This window comes from Tachyglossus aculeatus, chromosome 15, assembly GCF_015852505.1.
Source record: "Tachyglossus aculeatus isolate mTacAcu1 chromosome 15, mTacAcu1.pri, whole genome shotgun sequence".
In the NCBI taxonomy this organism is placed as follows: domain Eukaryota; kingdom Metazoa; phylum Chordata; class Mammalia; order Monotremata; family Tachyglossidae; genus Tachyglossus; species Tachyglossus aculeatus.
The window spans coordinates 22,711,030-22,723,928 of NC_052080.1; the positions used below are offsets into that span (position 1 = coordinate 22,711,030).

Sequence of the window (12,899 nt, forward strand, 5' to 3'; positions counted from 1 at the left end):
CGTGTTATGGTGCTATATCACATTCTTCCAAGCCCTTAGTAGAGTAATCTGAAAACAGTAGACACTCAATAAATACGATTTACTGACTGATGATTGGCTAGACAGGGATTGGCAATTTTTTTCCCCACTCAAGAGTAGCCAACATCTGAAGCCGGCTCTAATGGCTCACAACTGACACAAAAAGCAAAAAGTAACAGAGGGCTGACTCAGGGCTTTCCTCTTTGTACACAGCTCAAGTAACAAAAAAGATGGTCCACCCACTTGGGGAAATCAACCCATAGAGAGGAATGGGAAACCACTTTAGCACTCACCTGTAAATGATTCCTCTTTTATGGAGAAAGAATAAACCGATGGAAATCTCTGCAGCATAGAACCTAAAACAGTAATGCCATTTCAGATTTATGGCTCTCGCTCTCTCTCTCTCTCTCTCACCCGTTTATTTTTCCCCTCCGGCACTCCCAATTCAACACATTCCCAGAAAAAAAGCAACTGCCATGGCCGGTGCCTCCCAGAGTTCATTTTTGCATTATGAATGTTTTGCCAGATTTGGATTGAACCAAATGTGCAAAGAGGTACAAAATGACTGAGTTCAAAAATCTCTCGCTCCCCTGACAAAGGGTACAGGCAATGAAGTACATGAAATCAGCATCATCTGCCCTTTTGTGACAAGGTGAATGTGTTCTTGCAAAATCCTGCATGGAGGAAAACTCCGCTATAATCCTCAACTGTCACAACATGGGTTCACATGGTCAGCTGAATGTCCCTTCACTTTCTCACACTCCTTTTGCCAAAACGTGCCATGAAAATGAGTACCTGGAAATTGAGTTCAGAATGCGATCAGCAGCTTGGCTGCTCAAATCACTTCTTTCTGAGTGTCCGACTATAACTGAAAGTGCACGATGGCTCACAACAGAATTTGCTCCATTGCCTTTAAATCATGTGTAAAAATACCCTTACTTTAAAAAGTATTAATAGGCTATTGATCTAGAGTGAAAATTTTTGACATTTAGGTGTCTTTGAAGTCAGAGTTGCTGTACGATGTTGCTACCACAAAGAAAAGCCTGCCAAAATAACCACTTTTAATGAGCTCTAGTCTAATAAAATGAGAACCCAAGGCTTTCAAACTGATCTCAGAATAGTATGCAGCCACGCGCCATCCCTTCTCTTGCATCCGTCTATTGTGATGGTTTTTAATTAGCGTGTGATCTGTGCCTTTTAAGGTTTTTATAATTTACAGCATATCCGATGGGGAATAAGGGAAGAAATACCTTACGCTAATTATATGTAAAATCTCTGTACACATTTCTTACAGATCACAAGCTCAAATTCTTGAGCGCTACATCTTCCACTAATTATCAATAAGAGGAATAATCCTGTGGGTAGTGAAATTTGCCCTACTGATAACTTATGCCAACAAGATTTCTAGGCACTCTTCCCAGATGATCCATGTGAGGCATGGAAGCCATTTTAAGGATGTCTACATTTTGGCTTTCCTGAAAGGAAACCCAGGAAGGGACAATTCTTTGATGATGATGATGGTATTTGTTTAGCGCTTACTATGTGCCAAGCACTGTTCTAAGCGCTGGGGTAATAATAATAATGATAATAATGATGACATTTGTTAAGCGCTTACTATGTGCCAAGCACAAGGTAATCAGGTTGTCCCACATGGGGCTCACAGTCTTAATCCCCATTTTACAGATGAGGTAACTGAGGCCCAGAGAAGTTAAGTGACTTGCCCAAAGTCACACAGCTGATAAGTGGCTGAGCTGGGATTAGAACCCATGATCTCTGACTCCCAAGCCCAGGCTCTTTCCACTAAGCCATAATGCTTCTCCAGTTCTTGGTGGATGAATATATTCCAACAAACATGAGGGGAGAATGGAGTGGCCTGGATTCAGAGAAATGTATGGGAAAACCCAAACTCTTCTTCACTTAGGGTCCCACTAAAACTATACAGGAAATGAATTTTTAAATGATCCCCATTAGAAACCACACTCGCTTCCCAAAGATTACAGAGCTTCAGTCAATTTGGGAACTGGGGTTCTCCATGGCACCTTTCACACAAGCTGCCCTACTTACGGGGTTGCTTTTCTTAAAGTGGGAGAAGTGAAAATTACTCACACTGCTTGCGGTTCCTTAAATTTTCCTACTTGCTGAATGTGGTACATGAGGTCACCGCCATTGACGTATTCCATGACAAAATACAGACGATCCTAGGAGGATACAATATCGAACAGATGAACAGGGCTAGTTCATCCTTAAATCCTGTTTCAGAACTCAAGCAATCAGGTATCGATAAATACTGACACTGTATCTTGCCAAATCCTGATGGTAAAGAAGAGATGGGCGAGTGGAAAGAGCACGGTTCTATTCCCGGCTCCACCACTTACCAGCTGTGTGACTGTGTAACCTTGGTAAGTCACTTAACTTTTCTGGGCCCTCAGTTTCCTCACCTGTAATATGGGAATTCAATTCCTGGTCTCCCTCCCACTTATGACTGTGAGCCCCATATGGGACAAAGACTGTGTCCAACCTGATTATCTTCTTTCTATCCCCAGTGCTTGGCACAACACTTGGCACATAGCAAGCACTTAATAATAATAATAATAATAAGAGTAATGATAATTATTATAATTATGGCATTCGGAACACAGTCCCTGTCCCACATGGGGCTCACAATCTTAATCCCCATTAATAAATACCACGAGTATTACCAAATACCAATCGTGACCCGAGTTTAAAATCCATCTCCATCTTTAACCTTCTCTTTAACTCTATCTAACCTTACCTTTCAAACCTAAGTCTCAGTTGTACTCGGTTTTCTAGATCAGATGCTGACATATTTCTCCAGGTGTCAATGTTTTGTTGGTCTGCCACCAACACCCAGCCAGTCAATTCTCTCGTCTAAGCCTCATCAATTTATTGTAAAATGGCCCAATCAGAGAATGGGGGCCTTGTCTATTTTTGGCTATCCTGAAAAATTTAATAAACCTGCCTACCTGCAATGGGAACAGAGCACATGTAAACATGCTAAAATGAACTCTAAACAATAATTTGGATGCTCAGGAGACGGAAAAGGCTTCTCATTACTGTGATGGCTGGCCTTACTCTTTTTCCCCTCCTTCTCAGTGTACGTAGGTGGCTTCTGGCTTCGACAGAATCTGACAGATCTATTTCTCCAGTGATCTATACCTTTGGCCAATTACTTATTTTTAACGAAGACTCCTGGGGGATACCAACCTTTCAAGAGCTACCGCCATGCTTTACACTAAGAGGCAGACCCAGGCAAAACATTTAAAAAGATGCTTCTGAAAACAAATGGCAATTCTTGGTTTAGGTTTTGCAATAAAATATGCGGTATGAAATTTACCGCAAGGGAGAAGAGTGTATAAATTAGAGAGGCGAATTGCATATTCTTTTGCATGCATTACACTTCTGAGCAGTATTTTTGCTTTCCATATCCAGTGGTTTACTTAATGCTATCTCTCCTCTTGGCTGCCAGATTGATCGAGCATTCCCTGGATCAACCATAGTCACCTGGCAACTTATGGGGACGAAAATGCAGTGGCTTACTAACACAATCACACTGCACAGAGGCTGAAGGTGATTTTCTCTTTGAAAAAGAGATTGTTTCTCCTTTGTTATTCCACATTAAAGTTGTACGTGGGGAGGTGGAAGGAGAACGCTAAAGCCGGAGCTATTGGCCACCAACCGAGCTCTTGGGTCATCAGCTTCAGGCTTTGATGAACTTAAATCTCTGTCGTTTTTACTCCTAAACCTTCCTGTCAAGCAATCAAAGTACTAGAGAAGCAGCATGGCTAGGTGGAAAGAGCCCGGGCTTTGGAGTCGGAGGTCGTGGGTTCAAATCCTGGCTCCGCCACTTGTCAGCTGTGTGACTTTGGGCAAGTCACTCAACTTCTCTGGGCCTCAGTTCCCTCACCTGCAAAATGGGGTGAAGGCTGTGAGCCCCAGGTGGGACAACCTGATCACCTTGTAACCTCCCCAGCGCTTAGAACAGTGCTTTGCACATAGTAAGCGCTTAATAAATGCCATTATTATTATTATTATTATTACTAGGACCTTGGTGGCCCACACAGGAATCTGGCATTCAGATCCCCATGGCTCTCTATTCTCCCAGCACATATCACCTCTCCCGCCTCCAGTGGGTCTTATGAGCGAGAAGGGGCAGAACAGATGGAGAGGGAAGAGAGGAGTCAGCTGTCAGTATGTGCATTGGAACAAGTCATTGTGAGACTCCCTGTGCAGCCAAGGTTAGACCGACACAATGAACTTGATGCTAAATCAGAATAAGTTTGTTTCAACTCAAGACCCAGCTGAAGGCAGGCTATACACTTCTTTCCTTTGATGCATTCAGGAAGAAAAGGAAGCGGTACAGGAAGGGCATCTACCAAAGGGCAATCAGGACTCAAGTCTGGGAGTCATGAGCCCCTGGATGCTAATGCCAGTTTTGTCACTTGCCTGCTCTGTGAACTTGGGCAGGGCACTTAACTTCGCTGTGTCTCATTTTCTTCATCCGTAAAAATGGGGACGGGAGACCCATTCTCCCTCCCCCTTAGACTGTGAGCCAGAGGTGACACAGGGACTGTGTTCAATCTGCTTGTACCTGATTACATCTACTGTAGCACTCAGCAGAATGTTTGGCACGGAGTACCTGCTTAATGAATATCAATATTTATTATTATTATTATTATTTTCTCACATACAATGTTCATGATGATGAGAATCAGCATGACCTAATGTACAGAACACTGCCACTTGTCTGCTGTGTGGACCTTAGGCAAGTCACTTCACTTCTCTGCACCTCAGTTGCCTCTGCAAAATGTCTGCTGTGTGACCTTGAATAAGTCATTTCACTTCTCTACACTTCAGTTACCTCAGCTGTAAAATGAGGATGAAGACCGTGAGCCCCATGTGGAATAAGGACCGTGTCCAACCTGATTAGCTTCTATCTACTCCAGTGCCTGGCTCAAAGTAAGGACTTAACAAATACCGTAAAAAAAAAAATGGATGAGGGAACTTACAATGGTCTGGAAGCAGGAATGCAGCTGCGTTAGGAAAGGTGGCTTGTCTAGCAGGGCTAGCACCCTCTTCTCCACCATTGTACACTCCACATCATCATCTTGGATCACCACGTCTTTTTTCAAAATCTTGATGGCATAGAGCTCTTCTGTTCCCTTTCTGTCTGCCAGCATCACCTGTGGAATGAGAAGTGGGAGGCTGAGAGACTCTGCTCCAGAAAGCCTATGACTCATGTTCCTTAAGAAAAATTGTGAACTGCAGTTGAATTTGGATCCTTCTGACATTTTTATGAATCAATTTCAAGTAAAAAATAAAATTGGATTCTCGTCTACATTATTCAAAATGTCCACACCTTCGGTCAGTTCCCAAATTGGGATATTTCCGCTCCTGTCTAGCTATCTCATTTAGCAGTCGGGAGCCGGAGGGGAAGAGACTGGCTTATTCAACTGGACTTGGAATTCTATTTCAAATTTCTAGGTCCGTTTTACATAGTGCCAATAACAGGTTATACAAATCCATTTCGGGAGCCTTTTCTGATAACTCAAGGGGTCCATTGGAGGGGCCAACCCATGTGAAAACTGGAACAACTGCCAAAGCAGACAAATCTTGCAGCCGTGACGTCTAGCATTCTGCAGGCTGGGATCTATTTTCATTTATTTGTTCCCTTCACTTCAGTGGCCAAGGTACACATTGGCACTGATTGTGCTGATTATTACTCCGATTTTGACTACTCCCATTAACTGCCCATGTCCAGAAATAGCCTCTGTATCTCAAATCCAAGCCGCGGGGGTGCTGGCCATCACTTCTCTGCTTTGACAGTTGAGTCCAGTCATCTTGGGACCAACCGGGGTCCAAATCTACAGTTTGGAGAACTCTAGATTGAAGGAATTTATGAAACTTTCCTTCTCCCCAGGTCCATCACTTTACATTGCCGTACCTCTTGACTACAGGTGTCAAGCGCCGGAGATGGTTTCTGAAGACCTTCATAATCCTGAGCTCATTGTAACGTGATTGTGTAACGTGTAATGAGTATAATATAGAAACAGGGAGTTGGGACTCTGACTCATCTTTGACCCCTTTGCCAAGGTGGGATTAAGCTACAGGTAACTAAAACTCTTGAAGAGTCAGTCCCCAGGGGAAATCCAGAAACTGTCACAAGTTTTAGGTCAGTTCCCATTGGATTTTAGTCAAAGAAACGTGACGCACCAAACATGACCTTATAACAACCTCTCCATTTCTCCCAGTTATGGTTATTCTTGCAACTCCAAGACCTTCAAAGGTCTGATTCAAGACATTCTAATTATCTTAATACATATACCACGGCCTTTTCATTTTTGCTTTTACACATCATTAGAGAATGATGGCGATCACACTGGAACGATTCTCAGCTCTGGGAAAAGCGGCTTACCAAGAGTAGCACCGAAAACCATTCCTGCAACATTTCTGACAACAGAGAGAGGTGAAACACTTGAAATTTGGAAATCTGATCTCCAACATGATCATTTTTATTCTAGCACGATGGATGTAAAGTGAGTTATTTTCCCATTTGGAAGCCAATCAGAAAACACTTACCTTTCCAAAACTTCCTTTTCCCAGCACCATAAGGAAGTTAAAATCTGTGAGTTTGACCCTGTCGAGGTTATTGGACGGCACACTGGATTTCCTGTCTTCGGATGGACTGATCACTTTGTTACCGGCGGGCCCAAGCTTGGCTTTCTAAACAAATAAATGCATTTGAAGAGAGAAGTCAGTTGGGGTTTCCAATGAAAGGAGAATTTAGAGACCCTGTAATCAAGGTCTGAACATCCAAGGTTTCAGAAATGAAAGAGGGTCTAAGAATGAGGAATTTGCAGAGGAAATAAGCAGAATACTCACCCAACAATGCTTTTCACTCGACCAACTAATAGAGGGATTCTATTTCCCACCATACTAATCACAAAAATTTATCTGGTGAAATTAGAGTCAAAACAACGCCACAGAGAACCACACAATTAGCATGCTGGATAAGCCCATTTTGTTACTGTCAGAGACGTGCAAAAGGGGTGCTAAAATGATTTAAGAAATTAAATAGGACTACTTTTTTTCCACTTCGAAAGATTTCCTAATTCAAGCTCAATGTTCTTGACCGATGCTCAGGGGCCACAAGGGAAAACCCTGTCAATTGGAAAATAGCATAGAAATGTTTTTGCCGCTTTCATATTCCTAATAGGAAGAATGTACATTTTAAATTGAGAATTGAGCGTCAAACAGGAATGTCCATGTGAATTTTTTTAGGGGTTCTGCAGAAAGTAAAAAGAATCCCATGAAGCTGAAAAATCCCCAGTTTCTTAAAAACAGGCAAATGAAAAGTGATTTCATCGGGATGACTCAGGATGCAGAGAAACAAGAACCCCCTTCCTTGTCAGTTTTGTCTTATCCAAACTAAACTGGTTTGCCAGCAGGACCCTCTTTCAGAAATAAAGGTAAGATGCCAGGTGAGCTGCTAGATTGTCAGGTCCTTGAGGGCACGGGTCATGTCTTTAGTACTCTCCCAAGCCCGTAGACAATGCTCTGCCTACAGTAGGTGCTTACTAAAAGCTATTGTTCGATAAGCCCCGATGCAGCTGAATAAAGTACAGGAAGACTTACTTGGATTTCAAATGTCGATATTGTGTCCGTGGAGAAGGAAGACACTCTCTAAGAATCCTGAGAGAACTGATGGGAGCTATGTAAAAGCAGCCAGAAGAAACAAGAAGCCCAACGGGCAACAGAGGACCACAGCGATGGACCCTGGAGAGCACCAGCAGCTGTAGTGATCTGGAAGGGGAAGGCTCTAAACCATTGCTCAGCTTGGCAAAGGGGCCACAATCTATCAATTGATCAATCATATGTATTGAGCATTTACCATGTGCAGAGCACTGTACTAGGTGCTTAGAATAATACAATACAAAAGAATTAGCAGACACATTATAGGCTCCTAATGAGCTTACAGTTGAGAGGACTGCCACAAGAGAGCCCAGGATGCACAAACGGCAACCAGGAACCTAAGGATAAGCTACCTCTGGAGTACTGATTGGGAGTCTTTTAGACTGTGAGTCCAATGTTGGGTAGGGACTGTCTCTATATGTTGCCAATTTGTACTTCCCAAGCGCTTAGTACAGTGCTCTGCACATAGTAAGCGCTCAATAAATACGATTGATGATGAGTCCAAATTAAGATAGGCAAATTAAGATTTATGAGTTTTACCATTGGTGCTTTCTAGACCGTAAGCTCCTTGTGGGCCAGAGTCGGCTCTACTAATTGAGGGAGCAGCATTGCGTGGTGTAAAGAACACGGGCCTGGGTGGCTATGCCGTTTGTCTTCGGGGTGACCTTGGGCAAGTCACTTCACTTCTCTGTGCCTCAGTTACCTCATCGGTAACATGAGGATTTCAACGGTGAGCTCCATGCGGGACGTGGACTATGTCCAACCTGACTAGGTTGCATCTACCTCAGTCCCTGTCCCACACAGGGCTCACAGTCTTAATGTCCATTTTCAGATGAGGTAACTGAGGCACAGGGAAGTTAAGTGATTTGCCCATGATGACAGAGCAGATGAGTGGCAAGGGTCCGGATCAGAACCGAGGTCCTTCTGACTCCCAAGCCTGTGCTCTACCCACTAGACCACACTACATTCTGGGGTTGTAGCATCCTCTGGCATTGATGAGAATCAACATATGTTTAGGCGTGTGCCCGGAACTGTTGCTCAGAGTCCAGCTGGCAAATCAGACCTTGGCAAATCTGCAGTGGGGGGAAACTGAATAATCAAAATGTTGATAGCCCGTCACTTTAGCAATGCAAGCAGCACCAGGGTTAAAATAGAGAAACCTAGCAATGCAGATGACTGTATGCTAGTTAAAGCAGAAGTGACAGAGAGGGAGTGCATTTCCGGAGGAGGAGGAGGGGTTGAAGTCGACAGGCTGAGCTTGGGTCTCATTTTTTTGACCAGCGCAGATAGTGGTGATCCCTTGCTACTGATCCACTCTATTGATTACGATCAATGAAAGTTCAAAAAATCTGGTTCTCTCCCCTCAGTTTCCTTTGCTGTATTAAGGCCATTTTTCTCCTGCTTACCGGACATTTCATAGCCACTAACAGACCGTGCCACTTCACATCGAGAAGCAGACTCTAGAGAACAGATTCCTATAAACTGTAATCTGTAACCCTTCCTCATGGCCCCTCTAAACATTCATCGTATCGTATTTTTAAGGGAGGAGGGAAGTAAGACTGCCCTAGGTCGAAATGGCCAGAGGCTTCAACAGGCAAACATGCTTCTGACTGGTGCCCCCGCCCCACTAGTGTTTGGAAGACATTCGCCTCTTTCCTCCTCCACTGCTCCTTCTCCCATCCCCAAACTGACAAGAGACCACGGTGGTGATAGGGGGCTAATTTCAAAATCAAAGAAGGGGTAGATTCTGAGATCCAATGTTGCTCCCTGCATCTTAATAATGATAATAATTATGATGGCATTTGTTAAGCGCTTACTATGTGCAAAGCACTGTTCTAAGCGCTGGGGAGGATACAAGCTGATCACGTTGTCCCACATGGGGCTCACAGTCTTAATCCCCATTTTACTGATGAAGGAACTGAGGCACAGATAAGTTAAGTGACTTGCCCAAGGTCACACAGCAGATGTGGGAGAGTGGGGATTAGAACCCATGACCTCTGACTCCCAAATCCGTGCTCTTTCCACTGAGCCACGCTGCTTCTCTAGGGTCAGGGACATGAGACTTGCTTCTTTCAATGTGTCTATCATATCTGAATCAATGGAGATTAGGATATATAATAATAATAATAATAACGTTGGTATTTGTTAAGCACTTACTATGTGCCAAGCACTGTTCTAAGCGCTGGGGGGATACAAGGTAATCAAGGTTGTCCCACGTGGGACTCACAATCTTAATCCCCATTTTACAGATGAGGGAACTGAGGCACAGAGAAGTCACACAGCTGAGAAGCGGCAGAGCCGGTATTAGAACCCGCAGCCTCTGACACTGATTGACGGAGAGGAACACCCGTGTCCTGAATTTTCAACTGAAATACGAAAAAGGGCACAGATTATTATCCGCAAGACAAGACTTATGTTTCGCCAGATCGCCAATTAGTCCTCTAGTTTAGATTTCTCTGATATTTCTCAGAGGATAAATCCCAACTCTCAGATGGACTCACCCACCAGCAGGCGGTCTGCAAAACTTTGGAAAACACACATATCAAATTCTTCTCTAATATGTAACTTTAAATGTGGCCCTATTCATCGTTCAAGGAGCGTTTGATTTAGACGATGCATAATCTGGGTGAGGCCATCTCCTGCCATGCATAGTTTAGGAACTCTAAACTGACACATATGAGTCCTCAGAAGATTTTGTTTCGGGAAGAGTGCTACAGGCAGCACAAGACATATTTGGTGTCTTTGATGCGACCTGTTCTTCAATGGTTCCTGAAATTCTTATAGATCACAGCAGGGGTGGGCAGGGGACATGTCTACAGACTCTCTTGTATTGTACTCTTGTTTTTCTGGTATCGGTTATAATAATAATAATAATAATAGCATTTATTAAGCGCTTACTATGTGCAAAGCACTGTTCTAAGCACTGGGGGGGGGGGTTACAAGGTGAACAGGTTGTCCCACGTGGGGCTCACAGTCTTAATCCCCATTTTACAGATGAGGGAACTGAGGCACAAAGAAGTGAAGTGACTTGCCCAAAGTGGCGGAGCCAGGATTTGAACCCATGACCTCTGACTCCAAAGCCCGTGCTCTTTCCACTGAGCCACGCTGCTTCTCTAGCACTTAGTTAAACACTTAGTCTTTGACAGGCACTGAACTAGCTGCTGGGGTAGATACAAGGGTGTCCCACATGGGGCTCACAGTCTTCCTCGCCATTTTATGAAGTAACTGAGGCACAGAGAGGTGAAGTGACTTGCCCAGTGTCACACAGCAGACAAGTGGCCGAGCTGGGATTAGAATTTAGGCCCTTCTGACTCCCAAGCCTGCGCTCTGCCCACTAGGCCACGCTGCTTTAACTCAGCCAAGCACTTAGTAACGATAATAATAATGGCATTTGTTAAGCACTTACTACGTGTCAGGCACTATCCTAAGTGCTGGGGGGGAATCCAAGCCAGTCGGGATGGCCACAATCCCTGTCCCACATGGGTCTCTTATTCTCAATCTCCATTTTACAGATGAGGTAACTGAGGCACAGACAAGTCAAGCGGCTTGCCCGAGGTCACACAGCAAGCAAGGGGCGGAGCTGGGTCTTGAACCCGTGACCTTCTGACTCCCTGGGCCAAGTTCTCTCCATTGTGCCATAAGTGCAAGCACTTAATAAATAACACGGATGGACTGCTTTCACTTGTTAACCCCACCCAGGGCCAGGACCCCCCTGGATCACTAGTCCTGACATTTCCACCGAAAACCAAGTCATTCGATTCCAGCAGCAGGTTCTACTGTCTCGGTTGGGACATCAATTATTCCAGCTGATTGGAATAATTCAGGCTTCCTCAGTGACCTGTCATCTGTCATGACCTCAGGGGGCCCTCCGTCCTTCTAGGAGAGGGGAAATGTAGTGCTCAGCACAGAGCAGCGGGGTCCAGTGGAAAGAGCATGGGCCGGGGTCTCACACGTTCACTGACTCGTATTTACTGAACGCTTACTGTGTGCTGAGTGAGCACTGTACTAAGTGCTTAGGAGAATACAACAGACAGACATATCCCCTGCCCAGAACGAGCTTACCGTCTAGAGGACCTGGGTTCTACGCCGGCTCCATTCCTTGCAGCCTATGTGACGTTGGGCAGTCAATTAACTTCCCTGTGCTTCACTTTACTCATCTGCAAAATGGGTTTTCAATGCCTGTTCTCCCTCCTACTTGGGCTGTGAGCCCCACATGGGGCTGACCATGTCTGACCTGTATCTACCTGAGGGCTTAACATCATCATCATCAATTGTATTTATTGAGCGCTTACTATGTGCAGAGCATTGTACTAAGCGCTTGGGCACGGTACTAAGCGCTTGAGCACTGTACTAAGCACTTGGCCACTGTACTAAGCACTTAGTACATAACAACACATAGTTAGTGCTTAACAAATGCCAAAATAATAATAATAATAATAATAATAATAATAATAATAGTAATAATGTGTGGGCTTGCTCTTGTCCTGGTGTCATGCACAAAAGAGATTCAAAAGAGTGGATTTTCCCACTATGAGCACTGCAACCGTTTTCCTGCTCCCCTATCCGCGAGACTGGCAATCCTTGAGCCCTGGCTCCACAAAGAGAGTTGCACAAGCAAACCAGCGAACCCCAGACGACTCAAACACCAAAGTAATGCAGACTCCTTCTGAAACCACAAGCTTGCCAACATAAATAAGATGCTTAATAAGTAGTAGCATTTTCACATATTGACATAATGTATATTTGTGGATCTTTTCCTGCTATTTGGCCAGAGGATAATAGAGATGGGAAGGGCCCACAGATCTCCACCGGGTTTTTCCTCTATCCTGATCTTTGTCGATGCATCTTTGGTCTTTCTTGGGCATCGGTGCACTCGGGCCTGGGAGAAAGGGTGGCAATGGGATTCATTTTCTGGAAACTGCTCCGACTGATGAAACCATACACAGAGGGAGAGTGGTTTCGGGATACAAGAACACTGACGCTGTCAGGGGGGATTTCTTTACCCTGATGGATAGAAAATACAGCATCTCATCAACCAAACTCTAACCAAGCTAGTAACTGTCCACAGAGAGGCTATCTTGAAACCCACATATGGGAGCTAAAAAAGACAGACTGAGGTCACCGGTCACTATGAAGCCAATCCACACCAGAGGTAAGAGGAAACACAGAGC

General features: G+C 44.4%; 1 protein-coding gene across 2 annotated transcripts in view; it reads right to left on the reverse strand.

Annotated features, from left to right (window-relative positions):
* The window catches only part of PRKCA (protein kinase C alpha), a 342,829-nt gene that overhangs the window by 31,861 nt on the left and 298,069 nt on the right, over window positions 1-12,899 (reverse strand). For both annotated transcript variants that reach the window (XM_038757073.1, XM_038757072.1), the window contains 4 exons: window positions 6,616-6,759; window positions 5,046-5,219; window positions 2,125-2,216; window positions 312-374 (listed from right to left, as the gene is read on the reverse strand). In XM_038757073.1, the coding sequence (XP_038613001.1) occupies window positions 312-374; window positions 2,125-2,216; window positions 5,046-5,219; window positions 6,616-6,759 (473 nt within the window). The remainder of the gene's footprint in view (window positions 1-311; window positions 375-2,124; window positions 2,217-5,045; window positions 5,220-6,615; window positions 6,760-12,899) is intronic.